This window comes from Hermetia illucens, chromosome 1 (assembly GCF_905115235.1).
Source record: "Hermetia illucens chromosome 1, iHerIll2.2.curated.20191125, whole genome shotgun sequence".
Lineage (NCBI taxonomy): Eukaryota > Metazoa > Arthropoda > Insecta > Diptera > Stratiomyidae > Hermetia > Hermetia illucens.
The window spans coordinates 64,361,185-64,377,992 of NC_051849.1; the positions used below are offsets into that span (position 1 = coordinate 64,361,185).

Here is a 16,808-nt window from a genome sequence, read left to right on the forward strand (position 1 = left end):
ATTTTTATAAAAGCTATATGAATGAAGTCTGGTCCGAAACTCACAGCGTAAGTATAAGCGGCTCGTTAAGTGTTCGAAGCGAGACTCGTTTAGTGCGTACTGTGAGGCAAAAGGGAGACTTTGAGGCTGTGCAAAGTCTTCAAAAGAGATGAGTCGGCCAAGTTGGACCCTCTTAGAAAGCCCGATGGAACTTTCACAAAATCTAGACTGGAATCAGTACAGACCCTCTTGGAAGTATACCATCCAGGGAACTGGTGAGAGTAGTGGAAGAGGGAGAGCTGACGGTTTCTGGAACCCCTTTAACCGTAAGTGTCTCAAGGTTAATTGGAACACAACGAAATTGGGTGTTATCAATGAAAAAGTGAGAACTGCTATATTATGCTTTAAACACTTCAAAGCACCTGGCATGGATGGCATCTATCCAGCAATGCTAAAGGAAGGTGTGGAGTATTTAGAGCAGCGACTGCTAAGGAATATTTTTCTAGCATGTCTTGCTTTGGGCTACATACCTACCTCTTGGCAAAACGTTGGTTGACGTAGTCTTCATACCGAAACCTGGGAATGATGACTATTCAAATCCAAAGGACTTCAAGCAGATCAGCTTGACATCATTCAGGTTTGGAGAGACTGATTGAGCGTATTCGTGCGAAGACGCTAAGATCGCGCACACTACATAAAAACCCACATACTTCCCAACCTATAAGTCTGCTCTTCGCTCTTTGGTTTCAAAGATAGCGGATGTAACTCTGAAAGGTAAGCAGGCGATGGAGGTGTTCGTGGATATTGAAGGCGAGCTTAACTGAGTGCCTTCCAAAAACTTGGTGAAGCCGCCAGAACGCATGGTGTCAATTATAGTTCAATTAACTGCTGATAGAGAGAGAGGAGAAGAGAGATTGCTGTATGCTCAATTGGATGCCGATCTCTATCTAATAGGAGAAGTAACGAAAAGCTGTCCCAAGGAGGTTTGTCATCGCCACTTCTATGAAATATGCTAATCGGCTCACTACTATCCGAACTGCAAAATTTGCCAATACTTGTGTTGATGACGTGGCTGTGCTTGCTGTTCATCAGGATCTCGAAACAGTGTGTAGAAATATACCACGTGCCGTTGATTTGATTGACAGTTGGTGCCTCAGGCATGGACTTATAGTAAAGACAGAAAAAACACGCTCGTATTATTAACAAAAAAGAGAAAACTGGATGAAGTTTGCCTCCCAGAGATGAGGGGTACAATCCTTCAACTCTCCGAAGAGGTGAAATATCTGGAAGTCACTCTAGATAAAGAGTTTTTTTTGGAACAAACATGTAGAAGTAAAGTTGAAACGAGCCCATAGGCTGTGAGGATGGACCTTTGCCTTGACATGGGAACTCAGGCCTGATGCGGTAATGTGGATATATGTACGTTGCTATCATTAGGCCGATGTTCGCTTATGCCTCCATAGTGTGATGGGTTAAAGTAAGACAAAAAAGTTTGCACTGTAAACTAGCCGCACTGCAAACAACGGTGTGCCTGGGTGTTATCGGTGCCGTGAGCACGACATCCGGTACAGCTCTAAATTCATTACTCAGTTGACAACTCCTGGATATATTTATTCAAAGCACTGCAATGAGAGCAGCTCATAGACTAATTCGCATAGATCTGTGGGAAAACAACTGACGTTGGAAACACGGAGTATTGGAAGAGTTATTGTCTAAACTGAATCTAGTTCTTACAATGGCTTCTGATTCTCGGGTCCCCATACATCTGTTTGGTAGAAGATATGAAGTTATTGTGAAGCGTAGAGAGAACTGGGAATTCCCAGAGGAATGCGTAGCGGGATATACGGGGGTCTTCTAACCGATGGTTCAAAAACAGAACAGGGTTCTGAAGCTGAATAAAAACGAGAAGTGGGCTTTTCCTTTGGGCAAATATGCAATCCTAAGGGCGGTAACCTGGGTGATTGACGAGCGGTTGACGGGCAGACGCATCACAATCTTCAGCGATAGGCAGACTGCACTGAGGGCGTTGAGTAATCTTTTGATCGCTTGGAAAGTCGTTCTGGAATCCAGAACCCGCTGAACTCTATTTCTAGATTCAATGCGGTGGAACTACTCTGGGCACCTGGCCACTGTGGTGTAGAGTGAACTATCCCGGATGCCTTAGCAGAAGGGAGTTCAATCTTCCCCAGCAATTTGAGTATCAGTAGTATTGACTAACGCTGCTATTAAAAACTGGGAACAAGTTTCCCATAACGGCAGGTAGCAGAGCCTTAATGCTGCTAAACACACCAAACTTTTCTTATCAGAACCAAACAAACACTCTTATCCTGTTGAAAAGTAGGAAGACATGCAGGAGTATTGTGGGCATTCTGACCAAGGCTGTCTCCATAAACTGGTGTGGCGCAACACGGTTAAGAACATTCGAAATTCGCCCGATTGATTGGAACGAGGGAACATCTGCAAAGTTCTTAATTGTGCGGAAATTTGCAATTGCGACGATTGTGCCCAGTTAGAGCGAGGCAGCGCAGCCAAGACTTGAGCGAGAGTTGACATCGTCGCAGGGCCAGTTTCGGACTGCTTTTTTGTGTGCCGCTCGTTGTGAAGACGGCATAAGGTGGTTAAACTGTGCGCCAGAAGAAGCCAGACGCAGCACCGCGAATGCGGCTTCGAATGAGCGATCGTAAGGAATTCATTTCGTGGAACGCCGCCGTCGTGGTCGTGGCCACCACATTGTTGAGTTCTGCAGAGGACGTCCCGCATCATCGCCTACTAAAAGACGCGAAAAATTCCGTTGATTCTTTTGTGCCCCCGATGTCTAGTGATGAAATCATTGATTAGTCCGTTCAGCCACCAGCCTCTAAGAAGCGGAAGCTGACTTCGACAACGTCACCGCAGGGAGCCGGAGCCGCCGACAAGGATCATCCGCACGCTCAGGAGCCCCAACCTCAAAAAAGCTGTCAAGGCAAGAACGTCAAAAAAGCTGTCAAGGCAAGACGCCGCAGGTAAAAATTTTTTTAAGTTGTAAAATTTTGACATATTCCATCCGTGTCCTGAATTTCTAGTTAAAGCATAAATAAATGTAGAACCGCCGCGAGGGACGGCGACGATATTCTTTTTAAAATTCGTCGCTGGGGTTTCGCTCTCGTGGCGAGTTTTTTATTTTTGGTCTGCGCGTCAAGCGTCCGCTCCGGCGTACATCGGTGGTGTTTTTTTTGTCGTACGGGGATTTGTGGGTGCCGTCTGCCGTAGTCGAAGTAGGGCCTTGTGGAATCCGGTACAGCCGCGTCTTCGACAAAAACTCGCGTTGTTAACTTAGCTTTTGTTTTATCGGTTGACAATAAAGAAGCGGCAGACCCATCGGACCCTCAGATGACCGCCTTCGCTGTGCGCGTCCCTACCTTTTGGCGACGGAATCCGGAGCTGTGGTTCATCCATCTGGAGGCGTAACTCCAGTTATTTTGTTGATACTAGTGCGGAGGTTTCGGTTCTTCTCGTACCCCGGCGCCATCGGCTATTCCCTCAATTTTTAAGGTTTTGTTTGTAAAGCAAAACCTTATTAAAATCGGTTTACTGTCTGTTTGTCTGTCCGTCACACGCATTTTTCTCGGAGACGGTTACAGCGATTGACACCAAATTTGGTATAAAGGTGGGAAATGTGAACGCTCACGCATATAGTGAGCTACATCCTTTTACGATGAATTTAAGGGGGGATCCCCATACATGCAAAAGGGAGGTGTAAATTTTTTTTTCATCAAATATAGTCATGTGGGGTATCAAATTAAAGGTCTCGGTTAGTACTTTTCGAAGCCGGTGACTTTTGTTGAAAAGGCGGGGAGTGCGGGGGGTTGAAAGTGGTCATTTTTTTAACGAACCCATTTCTCAGGAATTACCCAGCCAAAAAATCTGGAAAAAATCAGGGGCTGCCACTATATGGTGCCTAGGCCCCGAAATACCCTCCATATCGATACCTGTTCAAATAAAGTTAATAATAGTATATTACAATAATTTTTAGTAATTGATAGGAAAACCCCCCTTAAGTTCACCCTAAAATCACAAAATTTTGCAGCAATGTAGGCTACAGTATAGATCATGATCCTGCCAAATTTGGTGAAAATCGCACTATTACTAACAAAGTTATACTAGGTCAAATCTGTCGCTCCTCTGCAAATTCAAGACTATGAATGTCAATATCACTTGAAAGTGACTATTTTCACATAATATATGCATATTTTACGTGCTACATGCTAATGGGACAAATGCACACAAAAAAGAAATATACAAAACCTTTCATACCTGAAGCGGCTAGCTTCTAGTTTCCCGACTTGTTTTATTAAGGTTTTGTGTGAAACAAAACCTTATGAGAATTGAGACGGTGTCTGTCTGTCCGTCTGTCCGTCGGTCTGTCTGTCACACCCGATTTATTCGGAAACGGCTGGACCGATTGTCACGAAAATTGGTGAGAGCATGTAATCTGGTGTTCTCTTTACATGCAGTAAGTGGCGCCATCTTGTGTTAAGTTTAAGGGGGGGCTCTCCATACATGTGAATGGAGGGTGCAAATTTGTTTTTCATAGAATGTTGCCACGTGGGGTATCAAATGAAAGGTCTCAATTAGTACTTTTCGAAGCTAGTTCCATATTTGATATTGGGTGAAACATAGGGGAGTGAGGGCTCAAAATTTGACCCCCAAAAAGTGTAACAGGTCTCGTTCTCAGAACCTATCCAACCGAAAAATCTGAAAAAAATCAGTGGTGCATCTCTACGAAATCTAGGCCTCAAAATATATACGGTTCCGATATCTGTACAAATAAAGTTAATAATAGTATATTTCCACATTTTAGAAATTTACCCGGCAACCCCCCTTATGTTCATCCCAGAAGTACAAAATTTGGCATGCGTATAATGAAGAACATAATGAACAAGCTAGTCAAGTTTGAAGAAAATTGAACTATTATTAACAAAGTTATAGGTGGTAAAACTTTACCATTTTTTGTGAATTTCGTGCACTCTTGAACCTACATGAGCCACATTACTACGGAATGTAGCCTCTTTAAACCAGTGAAGCACAATGTGCAGCACCACATTAACACTACTGGTTCCCCTATCTTCTCAAAGGTGCGTCCCCTACCACCCCAGGAGCTGGCTATTGCACGGAGAGAGTTTGAACAACTTATGCAACAGGGTATTTGCAGACCTTCGGACAGCTGTGGGTCTTCCCCACTCCATGTAGTCCCTAAGCCAAACGGCGAATGGCGCCCCTGTGGGGATTATAGAAGGCTAAAGGCAGACTGTTCCTGACCGATATCCCATTCCACCCATCCACGACTTTGCGCATCATATCGCAAACTGCCGCATCTTTTCGACCTTGGATTTAAGGCTTCTCCTGGGTCTTCCATCCACTTGGTTGTTGAGATGAAACTTAGCCAGCAATTTATTATCAGTAATCAATGACATGACTGTATCATTGAAGACCATCGACGATACATCCGCCGCCATATATATGTATATTTTTTTCCAAAACTGTTTCAACTTACCTTGAACCATCTGCTGGCGCGGCAACTGGTTTTAGCGTATGTTTGGCTAAGTCTTCGTTATCCCGTTCAGGGGCGGCAGTAACGTCAGCAAACAATTCCATGACAATGTGTGAAAATGGTTTCACCTGTTGCTGATTTCGGCAGAAGGTAGAAATCACCTGAAAAGGAAAGCAGGCAAACATCCTATAAAAACACTGCAATTAAGAACGAACTGAAAAAAAAACAATTTCAAATGAGTAGGGTCTTTCTGCACAATGAAACGCATAGTTTAAAAATTTCAACTGTTTATTCAAGGTGAAAAGGAATGCTGTGGATGTTGTACATATTTCTTGACTAATAATCATCTCGCATATTCGCAACAGTTGATAATCGAGGTCTTGTATGGGGATAAAATGCTGAGTCCTTTACTTTCACAAGGAGTCGATCAAAGGCATCACATTGTTGATCTTTAATAGCTTCCAGTAACTCAGCTTCAGTTAGTTGCGTAAAATGTTTCTCATCTGCAATGAACAAGAGGAAAGAAAATGAAGAAAGTCTTTTAAGAGGATTTCATGATCCCGGTTTCTAGTGCTAAGGCCACTTCATGTTTCACTTACTTGACAATGGAAGAAACCCACTAAGCTCGCAGAAAGCAATGTTCAAATCAGTTGTACTCTTCAAGGCGCACATTTTATCTCTCGGGTAGACAATGATTCGCATTACTCTTTCCTCTTTGTGTTTGGCCAGTGTAAAAAAGAGGTTGTGCGGAATTCCATTGTCGATCATGTAACGAACTAGTTTGTAAACCTTTTCGGCTACTTCGCTCTCATGCTCGTCATCCGATAATCTGCGCAGTAAGAAGCAGAAGGCTTTGATCTCATATTCCTGATTGAAACAATAAATGCCTGAACGGATTTTGGTGAGTTCCTTGAAGAAAGATCAATTGGTGTTATTTTAGCAAATAAATTAGACTAATCAAATTCAACTAACGCATTCACTGGCTCTACACGATAATATATCCGGTTAAGAATGTTGTGTTGTTATATTCAGTAAATTATATGAAAACAGTTGAATAAGTTAAGCCTATCTCCTTTCTATCGCGAATGTTTAGTGAGGTCGAAGAGAAGAGGTGGTCAAATGGTAGTGCAGGTTCCAGGGCGAAACGCGGATTGTTACCCACGATGGAGCATAAAACCTGGGAAATGCCTGCTGAACCAACACCAACAGCTCTACTACCAAACCCTGTCTCCACCTCCACGTGGTGACCGCTGGGAGCTTTTTCTTAACGAAAAGCTGCAGACGATGAAGGATAAATCCCGCGCCTAAAAACGGAACAAATTGTATCAACTGGCTCTCCAGGTTGGGGGTTGGGTAGGACTGACAACTCTACACGGAAAAAAGCTTGTTACGAAGCCACAACAGGAGCCTCGGACTGGACGAATAACACAACGACGAACCCGGCAACGACAAAGGAATAACGATTTGCGCATTTTCCCATGGAACGTGCGCTTCTTGTACAGAGATGAAGTTGCTGAGCTACTAGCTGATACCCTGTCCCAATATAGGGCTGATGTAACAGTGTTGCAGGAGATGCGTTGAACAGGGATCGGTTTCCTGGAGAAGAGTCGCTACACCATATATTATAGTTGCCATCCAGTAAACCATGTGCCAGACGGGACCACTTTCTATCAAATTGACCACGTGTTGATCGAACGTCGCCACCTCTCAGCCCTGATGAATGTCAGAACATATAGGAGCCAATATAGACTTGGATCACTATCTCGTTGGCATGGTGCTCCGAGCTCGAATAACAACACCACCCAGAATCCTCTCTGACAATCAGGTGAGAGTTAACACTGAAGCCATCCACAACACAGCCCTCCGCGACACCTATAAGAGGGAAATGGATGCCACAATACCCATAGTCAAGAGAGGTCCTGGAGATGAAGCATCAACAAATGATCACCTGAAGAACGTTTTCATTGATACGGCCACAAACATACTTGGCCCCAGCCGCAAAAAGAGTCGAAACGGCTGGTTTGACGATGAATGTAAGCTAGCAACGGAACGGAAGAATGCTGCATACTGAGTAATGCTGCGTTCTCAAAGAACGCGGTGCACGCGCGGGGACTTAATACGAACTCCGGCGAGCGAAAAAGCGACTTCACAGACGGAAAAAGGAAGCCTGGGAGAACCAACAGGTCTGTGAACTCGAAAAGTACAGGGAGTAACCGCACCAGGCGCTCAAGGTTTACCAACAAATCAGCAGGATGAAGCCTTATACACCCCGATGCTCATCCTGCCGAGAAAAAGAGGGAAATCTGATTTCGGACAGAATGGGCATATTGGAGCGATGGGTTAAGTACTTTGATGAGCTACTGAGCAATCAGAACATCAGCGAGTTGGAGGTTCCGCCGAAAACGACACCACCAAGTATAGGAGAAACAGTCCGTGCAATTCATCGGCTAAAAAATCATAAGACGGCTCCTAGCCGATGAAATTACAGCCGAATTAGTCAAATATAGAGGCGACCAGTTACACCAAGTGGTCCATCAATTTGTACTCCAGGTATCGGACCGCGAATCAATGCCTGACGATTGGCAACGAGGCATTATCTATACATAAAAAGGGAGATATCACACAGTACAGCAATTATAGAGGTATCACGTTGCTGAGTACCATCTATAAGATATTCTCCGCTATCTTGTTAGGCTGGATGGCGGATAGCCCCATACGCCCAGAACATCATTGGCCCATACCAAAGAGGCTTAACTCCAGGCAAATCTGCAACAGATCAGATTTTCTGTCTGCAACATCAGTTGCATGATCTTTTCATCGACTTTAAAACCGCCTATGATAGCATAGCCAGGGTAACACTGTACACGGCTATGAGAGAATTCGGTATCCCGACGAAATTGATAAAACTGACTAGCCTGACAATGACCAATGTGTGAGGCCAGATAAAAGCAGCAGGATCATTCTCAAGACCATTCGACATTATTAGCGGTCTACGACAAGGGGATGCCCTATCATGCGTCCTCTTCAACCTGGCCCTCGAGAAAGTGATCCGTGATGCTGAGGTAAATGCAAGAGGTACGATCCTCTTTAAGTCCACCCAACTACTAGCCTATGCTGACGATATCGACATCATGGGAAGAACGACCCGAAACGTACAAACTGTCTTCATCCAGATCGAGCAAGCGACGATTGGCGCGAGATCTTGGGATGCACATCAATGAAGGCAAGACAAAGTATATAGTGGCAACGTCAGCACCGAAAACCAACCAACCAATAACATCAAACCGCACTGGTCAAACGGGAAGAATAAGGATAGGAGAATCCAACTTTGAGACCGTTGATAATTTCTCCTATCTAGGGTCGAAAATCACAACCGATAAAAGCTACGATGATGAAATCCGCGCACGGTTATTGTTACAAAATCTGTTCCGCTCGAAACGTCTCACCATAGAATCAAAGTTGTTACTGTACAAGACAATGATCTTGCCAGTCCTCATGTATTCCTTGGAGACTTGGATTCTTAGCAAGGAGAATTGCGAACTCGAGAGAAAAATCCTCCGAAGAATTTTTGGCCCCCTACATGAGGATGGACGATTCTGTAGCCTACATAACGACGAAATCTATGAGCGATACCATGACCGTCAAGTTATGGATAAAATCCGGCTCAATAGGATGCGGTGGACGGGTCACTTAATCCGCATGAATGAGGATGATCCAACCCGGAAAGTCTATAAGGGCAATATCTATGGTAGAAAAAGAAGACGAGGCAGCCCTGTCTAAGATGGAGCGATGGCGTAGATTAGGACGCCAGACGTTAGGGATATCGAATTGGTGGACCTCGGCGCAAAACCGGGATGTCTGGATTTCCTTATTAAGGCAGGCCTAGACCGGATACCGGTTGTTGCGCCGTTGATGATGATGAAGAGAATTACGCAGACCACGAGAACGGAATGCTGGTGATAATATGAAAACTCAGTTCACTGAGGAAGTTACGAGAAAGACGGCGAAGAAGGAAGCAATGTAGCGAATTCATCGGGAGACGCTTGTCATCTCCAGCAAGGGCCATCCGCCTTACGGGGAGATATTGAATTAGGTCCAAGTCGATCTCGACCCAAAAAACCTGAAGGATTCGAAAAACTCAGAAAGGGGAAACTATTTTCAAACTGAAAAGATCTAACGCAATTGTCCGGAATTTATAATTGCGTTAACTGCAATGAAAAAAATAAAGTTTATCCAAATGAATCATTGCCGGATCGCTCCACTATAAGTGAATCATTCAGAAGCTGTGATGGTTATGTATGGGTCATAGATTCGAATGATGAAGCGGCGATATAGGCGTAGCCACACAATGAGTGAGCATAAGTGGTGCTATGCCCTAACAAGTCTCACTGTATGAATTTGAAGACATGCCCGCCGACCGGCCGAAGCCCAAAGTTGATTGCGGATGATTTCAATGCATAGGCACTTGAATTGCGAAGAAGAGAAACTAGCGCTCGCTAAGTGCTAACACTATAACCACAGTGACCACCAGCTGGTTATCTTTAAATTATGGAGAGAAAAGCCAATCTGACCAAAGTCAAAATTAAGGAGAACATCAGATCGTCTGTGAAAGGATTGGATGAGCAAACATTCCTGAGGATACGACTAGATCAGCCTAACAAGGAAGGCATCTCAACGGAGAGACCTCGCCATATAACACAATGCATCGCCAAAGTATGCAACGGGTTTATGCTAAGGTGCTGCACATTCTGCAACTAGTGGTGGAATAGTAAACTGACTAACCTTCTATCTATTGCTACCAAGTCAGACGAACGGCTCAGATGGAAGTAGGTAGAATAATAATAATAATCGCTTGCGCAACAATCCATATTATTATAGATCAGATCAAAGCCTTGAAGTGTGTTAGAGCACTTCAGTCACAGTACCCTGTAGGAGGCAATGTGACCAGCGTTGCGCTCGCGCGAGATTATTACCTTGATTTGACTCAGGTACTCATTTGCAGCTGAGTGAGTAGAATGCTTTAAGGATATCTGCCCGATAAGAGCCAGATGTAAACCCGCAGGGAACACATAGAATTATTATGGGATGACTCAAACATATCTAAGCAGATCACTTTGTAATATCCTCGGTTTCTCAACACGTAAATAATCCTATTTCTTTATTGCCGAGAATCTCTCTCCTCCTTTGCATAGCATCTTTTAACATTCCTTTCATCCCATTTCGAATTTCCTACATTTCGCCCCGACATTACCTTAATAATAATTAGCATATTTCAAAATATTCATTTGGAAAAAGTTCATATTAATCTCATCTTGAGTGAGCCCCTAACATCGTTACCTCCAACTCTTCTACCGCAAGCATCATTATCGTAGGGTATATCACTCAGTTGTCCGGATAGCTGAGTGGTTAGAGCACAAGGCGGTCATACGGAAGGTCGCGGTTCAAATCTCACTGGTGGCAGGGAGATTTGTATCGTGATGTGACCTCGAATAACAGTCGACTCAGCTGTGAATGAGTACCTGAGTCAAATCAGGCTAATAATCTCGGGCGAGCGCAACGCTGACCACATTGCCTCCTACCGTGTACTACTGTAGTGTACCTTGAATAAAGTGCTCTAACACACTTCAAGGCCCTGATCCAATATGGATTGTTGGGCCAACGATTATTGTTATTATATCACTCAGACCATAGGCTATCATTATGACAATTCTACTCAACTATTTGTTCAAGTCCGGCTGAAAGACCCCTTACTGCCCCACGTATTCTACACTAACCATCTGGCTAGCCACTTTAGAAAAGAACTCCCCACAGAAAAAGGAAATTCTTATTATTATTATTATTCTGTTAAGGGAAAGTCGCACCGCATCCCTGAAGAACTATTGTGCCCCTTTTACTGGTTATAGTGTACCTATTGATCATAATATCTCAAGCAGGCCTATAACCGTTAGGAACTTTAGTATGTTCCCCACTTCCAGAAGTTTCAGCTTGGTATTAAGTGTTCTCCCAGATGTATCCTACTTTGCACAAGTGCCGGACACTGTCCCAGGACGTGCATAGAGGTTTCGTCCTCCTCCTCACAGAACCTGCAGGCAGTGTCCGTAGATATTCCTAACTTCCCTAGGTGATAGTTCAGCCGACAATGACCAGTGACAATTCCCACTATGATTCGGAGGTTCTTTTTGGCGCGGTTTAAGCAATCTTTTGTACGCATGGGTTCGTATCCCCCAATAAGCACCCTGGACTGCTCCATCCCTGGTAGGCCCGCCCAATATAGTTCCCTCAACCGTTTCTCTTGGTTGTTTAGATTCATAGCCATGAAACCGTTTCCGATTCCACAGAAGGGTTCTGGCCCGTGTAAAGGCATCCCTGCTCCCTTCTTGGCTAGTTCATCCGCCATCGTTCGCGGTTCACTGAAATACACTTCAAGAACCATCCATGACTCGAGGAGAGAGCCAGCAGATGTCATCAGCATAGAACTCCTTCACATCCTCCGAACATGGCACCATAATGAACTTCTTTTTCTTCGACCTTTGTACCGTTCACAAGTGGGATCGGCTTGTTGTGATCGGTTTCGCCATTTGGTTCCGTCAAATGCCTGATTCGCATGCAATCGCGAGGCTTTTAAATCTCCATCAAGCGTATAAAGCCACTGTTGCTTCAGTCGGCCTTACTGTCGACTTCGATGTTCAGACCTATCTTGGCGAGTGAATTCTCGTTAGTGTGAATTACGAGACCATACCATCGAAGACGCCTCTCTCCCAATTTGCCCATTATCGGTGCAACCCCATATCGATTACGAATATCCTCATTGCGGATGTGATCAAAACGTATCATGCCAGTAGTCCAAAGCAACATCTTCGTCTCCATTGCCGCTATACGCCAACACTTAGAACCATAGAGAGTGATAGGACGGACGACATTGCGATAGATTTTAGATTTCAGACGTTCGTTGATACGTCGATCACAAAGAACACCAGTTGTGGAATGCCCTTTGATCCAGCTTTCGCTAATGCCTAAAGCAATTTCATAACGCAGTTCTCCGTTGGCTCGCTCAGTTCTAGGCAGGTTACTGCTACTGACAGTGATTGTGCCTGTTTTGTGAGAATCGGTCGTCAAAAATTCAGTTTTGTTTAGATTCAATCTGAAACCATGTTGCATGAGGCGATCATTCCATTTTTGGACAAGAGATCATTTTCGCTATTGTCACACTTCGAACTTTACTTTTCGGATCGTGGTAAAGCAATTGAACCCGGCGTACGAGTTCTTCTGGTACTAAGCGTTGTCATAGAACATACCAGATGAGTTCGTGTAGCACACGGTTAAAGGCTTTCTGTAGATTCACAAATGCAATCTAGAGAGGGCGATGCTTCTCCATTAGTAACAGCGCAGCGTGTATTGCGACAGTAGTTCCGTAGTTCTTGACAAATCCGGCTTGATGCACGGTTATGTCAACTATTTTGCGAATACCGTTGTTAAGAATACGTTCAAAAATCTTCATTGTATGGAAAAGTAATCGAATCCGACGATAATTTGAACATTCTGCTGCACTACCTCCCTTATTCCATATTGGAACTGTGATACTTTCTTGCCAGTCACATAGTGTTCTACTTTTCTGAACAACCCGATTAAAGAATTCACTGAGCCCCAGTGTTGGATCCCAGCTCTTGGTTTTCCAGCGTGTGATGCGATGTTCGGCTTCAGTTGCGCTGACATTTGGAACTACTTCAAATGTCGACATTGATAATGGAAGTGGAGGATGAAGAAATTTTTCGAAATATTTCAATCCGTCGCGGTCTTTATGCGAAGTACCGTTCTTGTCATTAACGCAAAAGAAGTGTTCGAAATTCTATGTGCGTTCGTGTCGGCTTTTGGTAAGTCGATACAGATATCTCTTGAATTCCCGAATGTCCAGTTTATCATAAATATCTTTGTAATTGAGCGCTCGGTTGGCATTCTTATATATTTGCCAATTGGCGAGCTTTTTATCGTTGAGAAGCTTGTGGTAGAGGCGTTTCTTTTCACGGACCTTCATTTCAGCATCGTGATTCCATCCGCACGTATCTCAGTTTATGATCCGCTTACCTGACTTGGTGATCCCGAAGGGTTTGCAGAGGCCGCTTTGTGGATCGTGTCTTTAATTTGGCTCCACGATTCTTCCACATTCGTAATGGTTGGTAATCGCGTGAGATCATTTCTTCTTTGTTATTACAAAATCGCCAGCATTTAATGCGCGGCGGGCCAGTGCATTCTTCGCACTGCTTTATCGGTGGTTTGATTCGAAGAACGGCAATCAACGGTCAATGGTGAGGTCCGATGGTCTCATAGGGAATGACTTTGTAATCAGTGATGGTGGTAAAATGTCGGTGCTTTATGAGAATATAGCCGATTTGCGTTTTACTTTTCCTACTATAAAATGTAGGAAGATTGTCTGTTTGATGAAATATGTATTCATAAATACAAGGTCATGGGTGTCTGCAAAATCGATTATACGCTCGCCACCCTCATTGTGCGCTCCAAACCCCTTTCCCCATGTCACCTGTTACCGTCTGCCTTTTCACCCACATGACCATTCAGGTCGCCGGCAATGATGATATAGTCATATGGTCATCAGCAGGCACGTTGCAGGTCTTTGCATCGAGAAGTTACCAGAAGGCATCATGAAAAACGTCACAGATAATAAGGAGAAATAATATCAGTGACAAGATGCAACACCGGCGGACTATATTTTTGGAATTAAATGCCTCTGGGGTTTCGCCTCTCTGCGTAGAACACTCCAGATACAACCCCCAGTCGATGAAGAGCAGGTGAAGCGAAGATCAAAACTCAGCGCATTGTCCCAAAATGATCTATAGAGAGTTGATGTGGTCAACGTAGGAGGATCCAGAGCGGAAACCAACTACTCTCTGTCAACCAAGCTTCCGAGATGCTCTTTGAAGCGTTCCAAGATTATTTTGGCTACTATCTTTGCAACGACAGAGCACGGCGAAACCTCTCCAATTGTCACACTCAAAGCGGGTACTCTTTTTTGGAATCTTAACGATCATCCCTTTCTTTCACTCTTTGGGAAAGGTATCAGATTCACAGGATCTCCATATGAGTGGAAATAGCGGATCAGGAGTAAATGCAGGTTAACGTTAACGTCCTTCACAGAACCATTGAGAAGTTTGCGAGCACATACAAATTCTTTCAGGATGCGGTATATGTTTCTGAAATTATTGCGTTCTCCGTCATTTTCTGCTTCATTGACTAGCGTAATAACAAATTTACATTTATCACGACGCACACTACGTTGAACTCGGAATTTTGCACGGTAATGGAGCGCGTCACGACTGTCAATCGTCAATAGAGCCTTCAATCATTTTCCTTCCTGATCCGCTTCAACGATTCCTTAGTCAGCCAGTTCTTATGACCTCCATTCGGGACCTGGACGACGGCCTGTGCAGCACCCGAGAAAAGAGCATTTGTGATGGTGACCTAATGCTCATGGAGAGGGGGGAGGGGTATTCAATGTAACAGATCAGTAAGGTAACACCCCACAGCCTGAGAGGATCATATTAGCGCGAAAAGCAGCGGGCGCAAGACGCAAGCGAACGTAAGCAACCATTAGATGGCGATCCCTTTCCAAGCCGATGTCAGCACCTCTCTTGTTATGTACATCCCGGAGACAACTCATAAATCTTCTGCTGATCGCAAAGTGGTCAATCTGATTGCTCGTGTCGGCCAACTGAAATCCAAGTGACCGTATGGCAGGCCTTGTGCTCGAAAAATGTGCCACCAACGACGAGGCGATTGAAGCTACAAAAATCCATAAACCTTCCACCATTACCATTACGGTCGCCAAGATGGTGGTTTCCCATCACTTGTCCACCTTGGCATTCAAATCATTTTCACGATCACAATTTCATCTTTTGTGTAATTTCCATCCCTTTTAGTCGCCTTTTGCAACAAGCGAGAAAGACTGTAAAGATATTATTACGCTACAATTCGCAGGGCAATGGGATAAGGCTTTCTTTGCTTTTGAATATGAATTGCAAGTTGTTGTTGTTTGTTGGTAAACCTCACCCATTCCCGGTCCTACCTAAAACAGGAACATGTAAGCGAATATCAATGGGACCCTCCAGTGGAGATACACTTACCTATTGGGGGACTTGCACAGTCAACTGCAACTTTCTTTAGATTTCGGGATAGCTCTACTCTCGGGGTTGGTCATGATCAACCGGAATGGTCATTATGGCCAACCCCTACCCTAACGTCCATTAAAACGAGACCGAGAAAGATGAACAGACCTGCTCAATACAGATTGCCACTGAGCTCAGTAGACGACAACTGGGCAAGAAATTATGTCAAAAAAGGGGCGACATTTTCCAAACAAAGTTATTCCTCCCCCGCTTACCGGAAACTGAGTCAAGAAGGCAAGCTTCTCATTTAGAGACAAACAAAGTCTTTACACAACAAGTGGACCTAAAGAAAGCTCCAGGATATGATCTAATCATGAGAAAAATGTTGAAGGAACTTGCAGGTGTAGCAATCATTCGCGTAACCCACATATTGAACGCAATTCTACCTCTCGACTTTTCAGAAGTAAATGATTCCTAAATGTGGGAAGGACCAAACGCAGGCTGCATCATACAGGCCTTTAAGTCTGCTACCCATCCTCTCAAAGGTGTTCGAAAAGTTACTACTCGTACTTTCAAAAATATCACCACATCGAGTGAAAAACGAAGTAATTCCTCAGAACCAGTTTGGCTTTCGAAAAGTTCATAGGATCGTCTCTAAGATCTAAAAGAGTGCACTAGAAAATAGAGTATTACTCAGGGGTTTTTTTTCGAATGTGGCGCAAAGCCTTCGAGAAAATGTGGAACGAGGGCTTGATTCTTAAAATAAGGAAGTTACTTCCAGTACAGTTTCATAGAATTCAGTTTCAAATAAGACCCTTACCCTAGTGGCCAAGCTAGCCGGGGTGGACTACTCGTCGGACCAATTGTACTCAATTTAAAAAATAAAAAAATCGACGATAGGAGAGGGGGGGTGATGCCAAGCGCCTCATCGGAGGAAGAGCTGCTGCCATCCCGCCAGGAGACAGTAGCCGTCGAGAGCAGTACATTCGGTGCCAGCCGTAGCACCGCTGTGCTGAAACCAACCGCAGGGACCTCCCGGAGCGTCAAACCGGGTGTAGCGAGTACCAGATATAGACTCCTAGCCCGAAACCCCCGAAGTCGGAGGATCCCTCAAACGTGGAAACCGACAAGAACGTCGGTTCAGGGAAACTGACTAAGAAGCGAAGGTCCACTGGTCTCCT

The 16,808-nt window shown here is 44.4% G+C and overlaps 2 protein-coding genes across 7 annotated transcripts in view; both read right to left on the reverse strand.

Annotated features, from left to right (window-relative positions):
• The window catches only part of LOC119652307, a 710,323-nt gene that overhangs the window by 133,849 nt on the left and 559,666 nt on the right, over window positions 1–16,808 (reverse strand). For all 4 annotated transcript variants that reach the window (XM_038058200.1, XM_038057485.1, XM_038059052.1 and 1 more), the window contains one exon: window positions 5,513–5,670. In XM_038058200.1, coding sequence (XP_037914128.1) covers window positions 5,513–5,670 — 158 coding nt within the window. The remainder of the gene's footprint in view (window positions 1–5,512; window positions 5,671–16,808) is intronic.
• LOC119654373 (GDP-D-glucose phosphorylase 1-like) overlaps window positions 5,780–16,808 on the reverse strand; it is a 30,433-nt gene continuing 19,404 nt past the window's right edge. For all 3 annotated transcript variants that reach the window (XM_038060124.1, XM_038061660.1, XM_038060914.1), the window contains 2 exons: window positions 6,109–6,418; window positions 5,780–6,012 (listed from right to left, as the gene is read on the reverse strand). In XM_038060124.1, coding sequence (XP_037916052.1) covers window positions 5,846–6,012; window positions 6,109–6,418 — 477 coding nt within the window. In that variant the 3' untranslated portion in view covers window positions 5,780–5,845. The remainder of the gene's footprint in view (window positions 6,013–6,108; window positions 6,419–16,808) is intronic.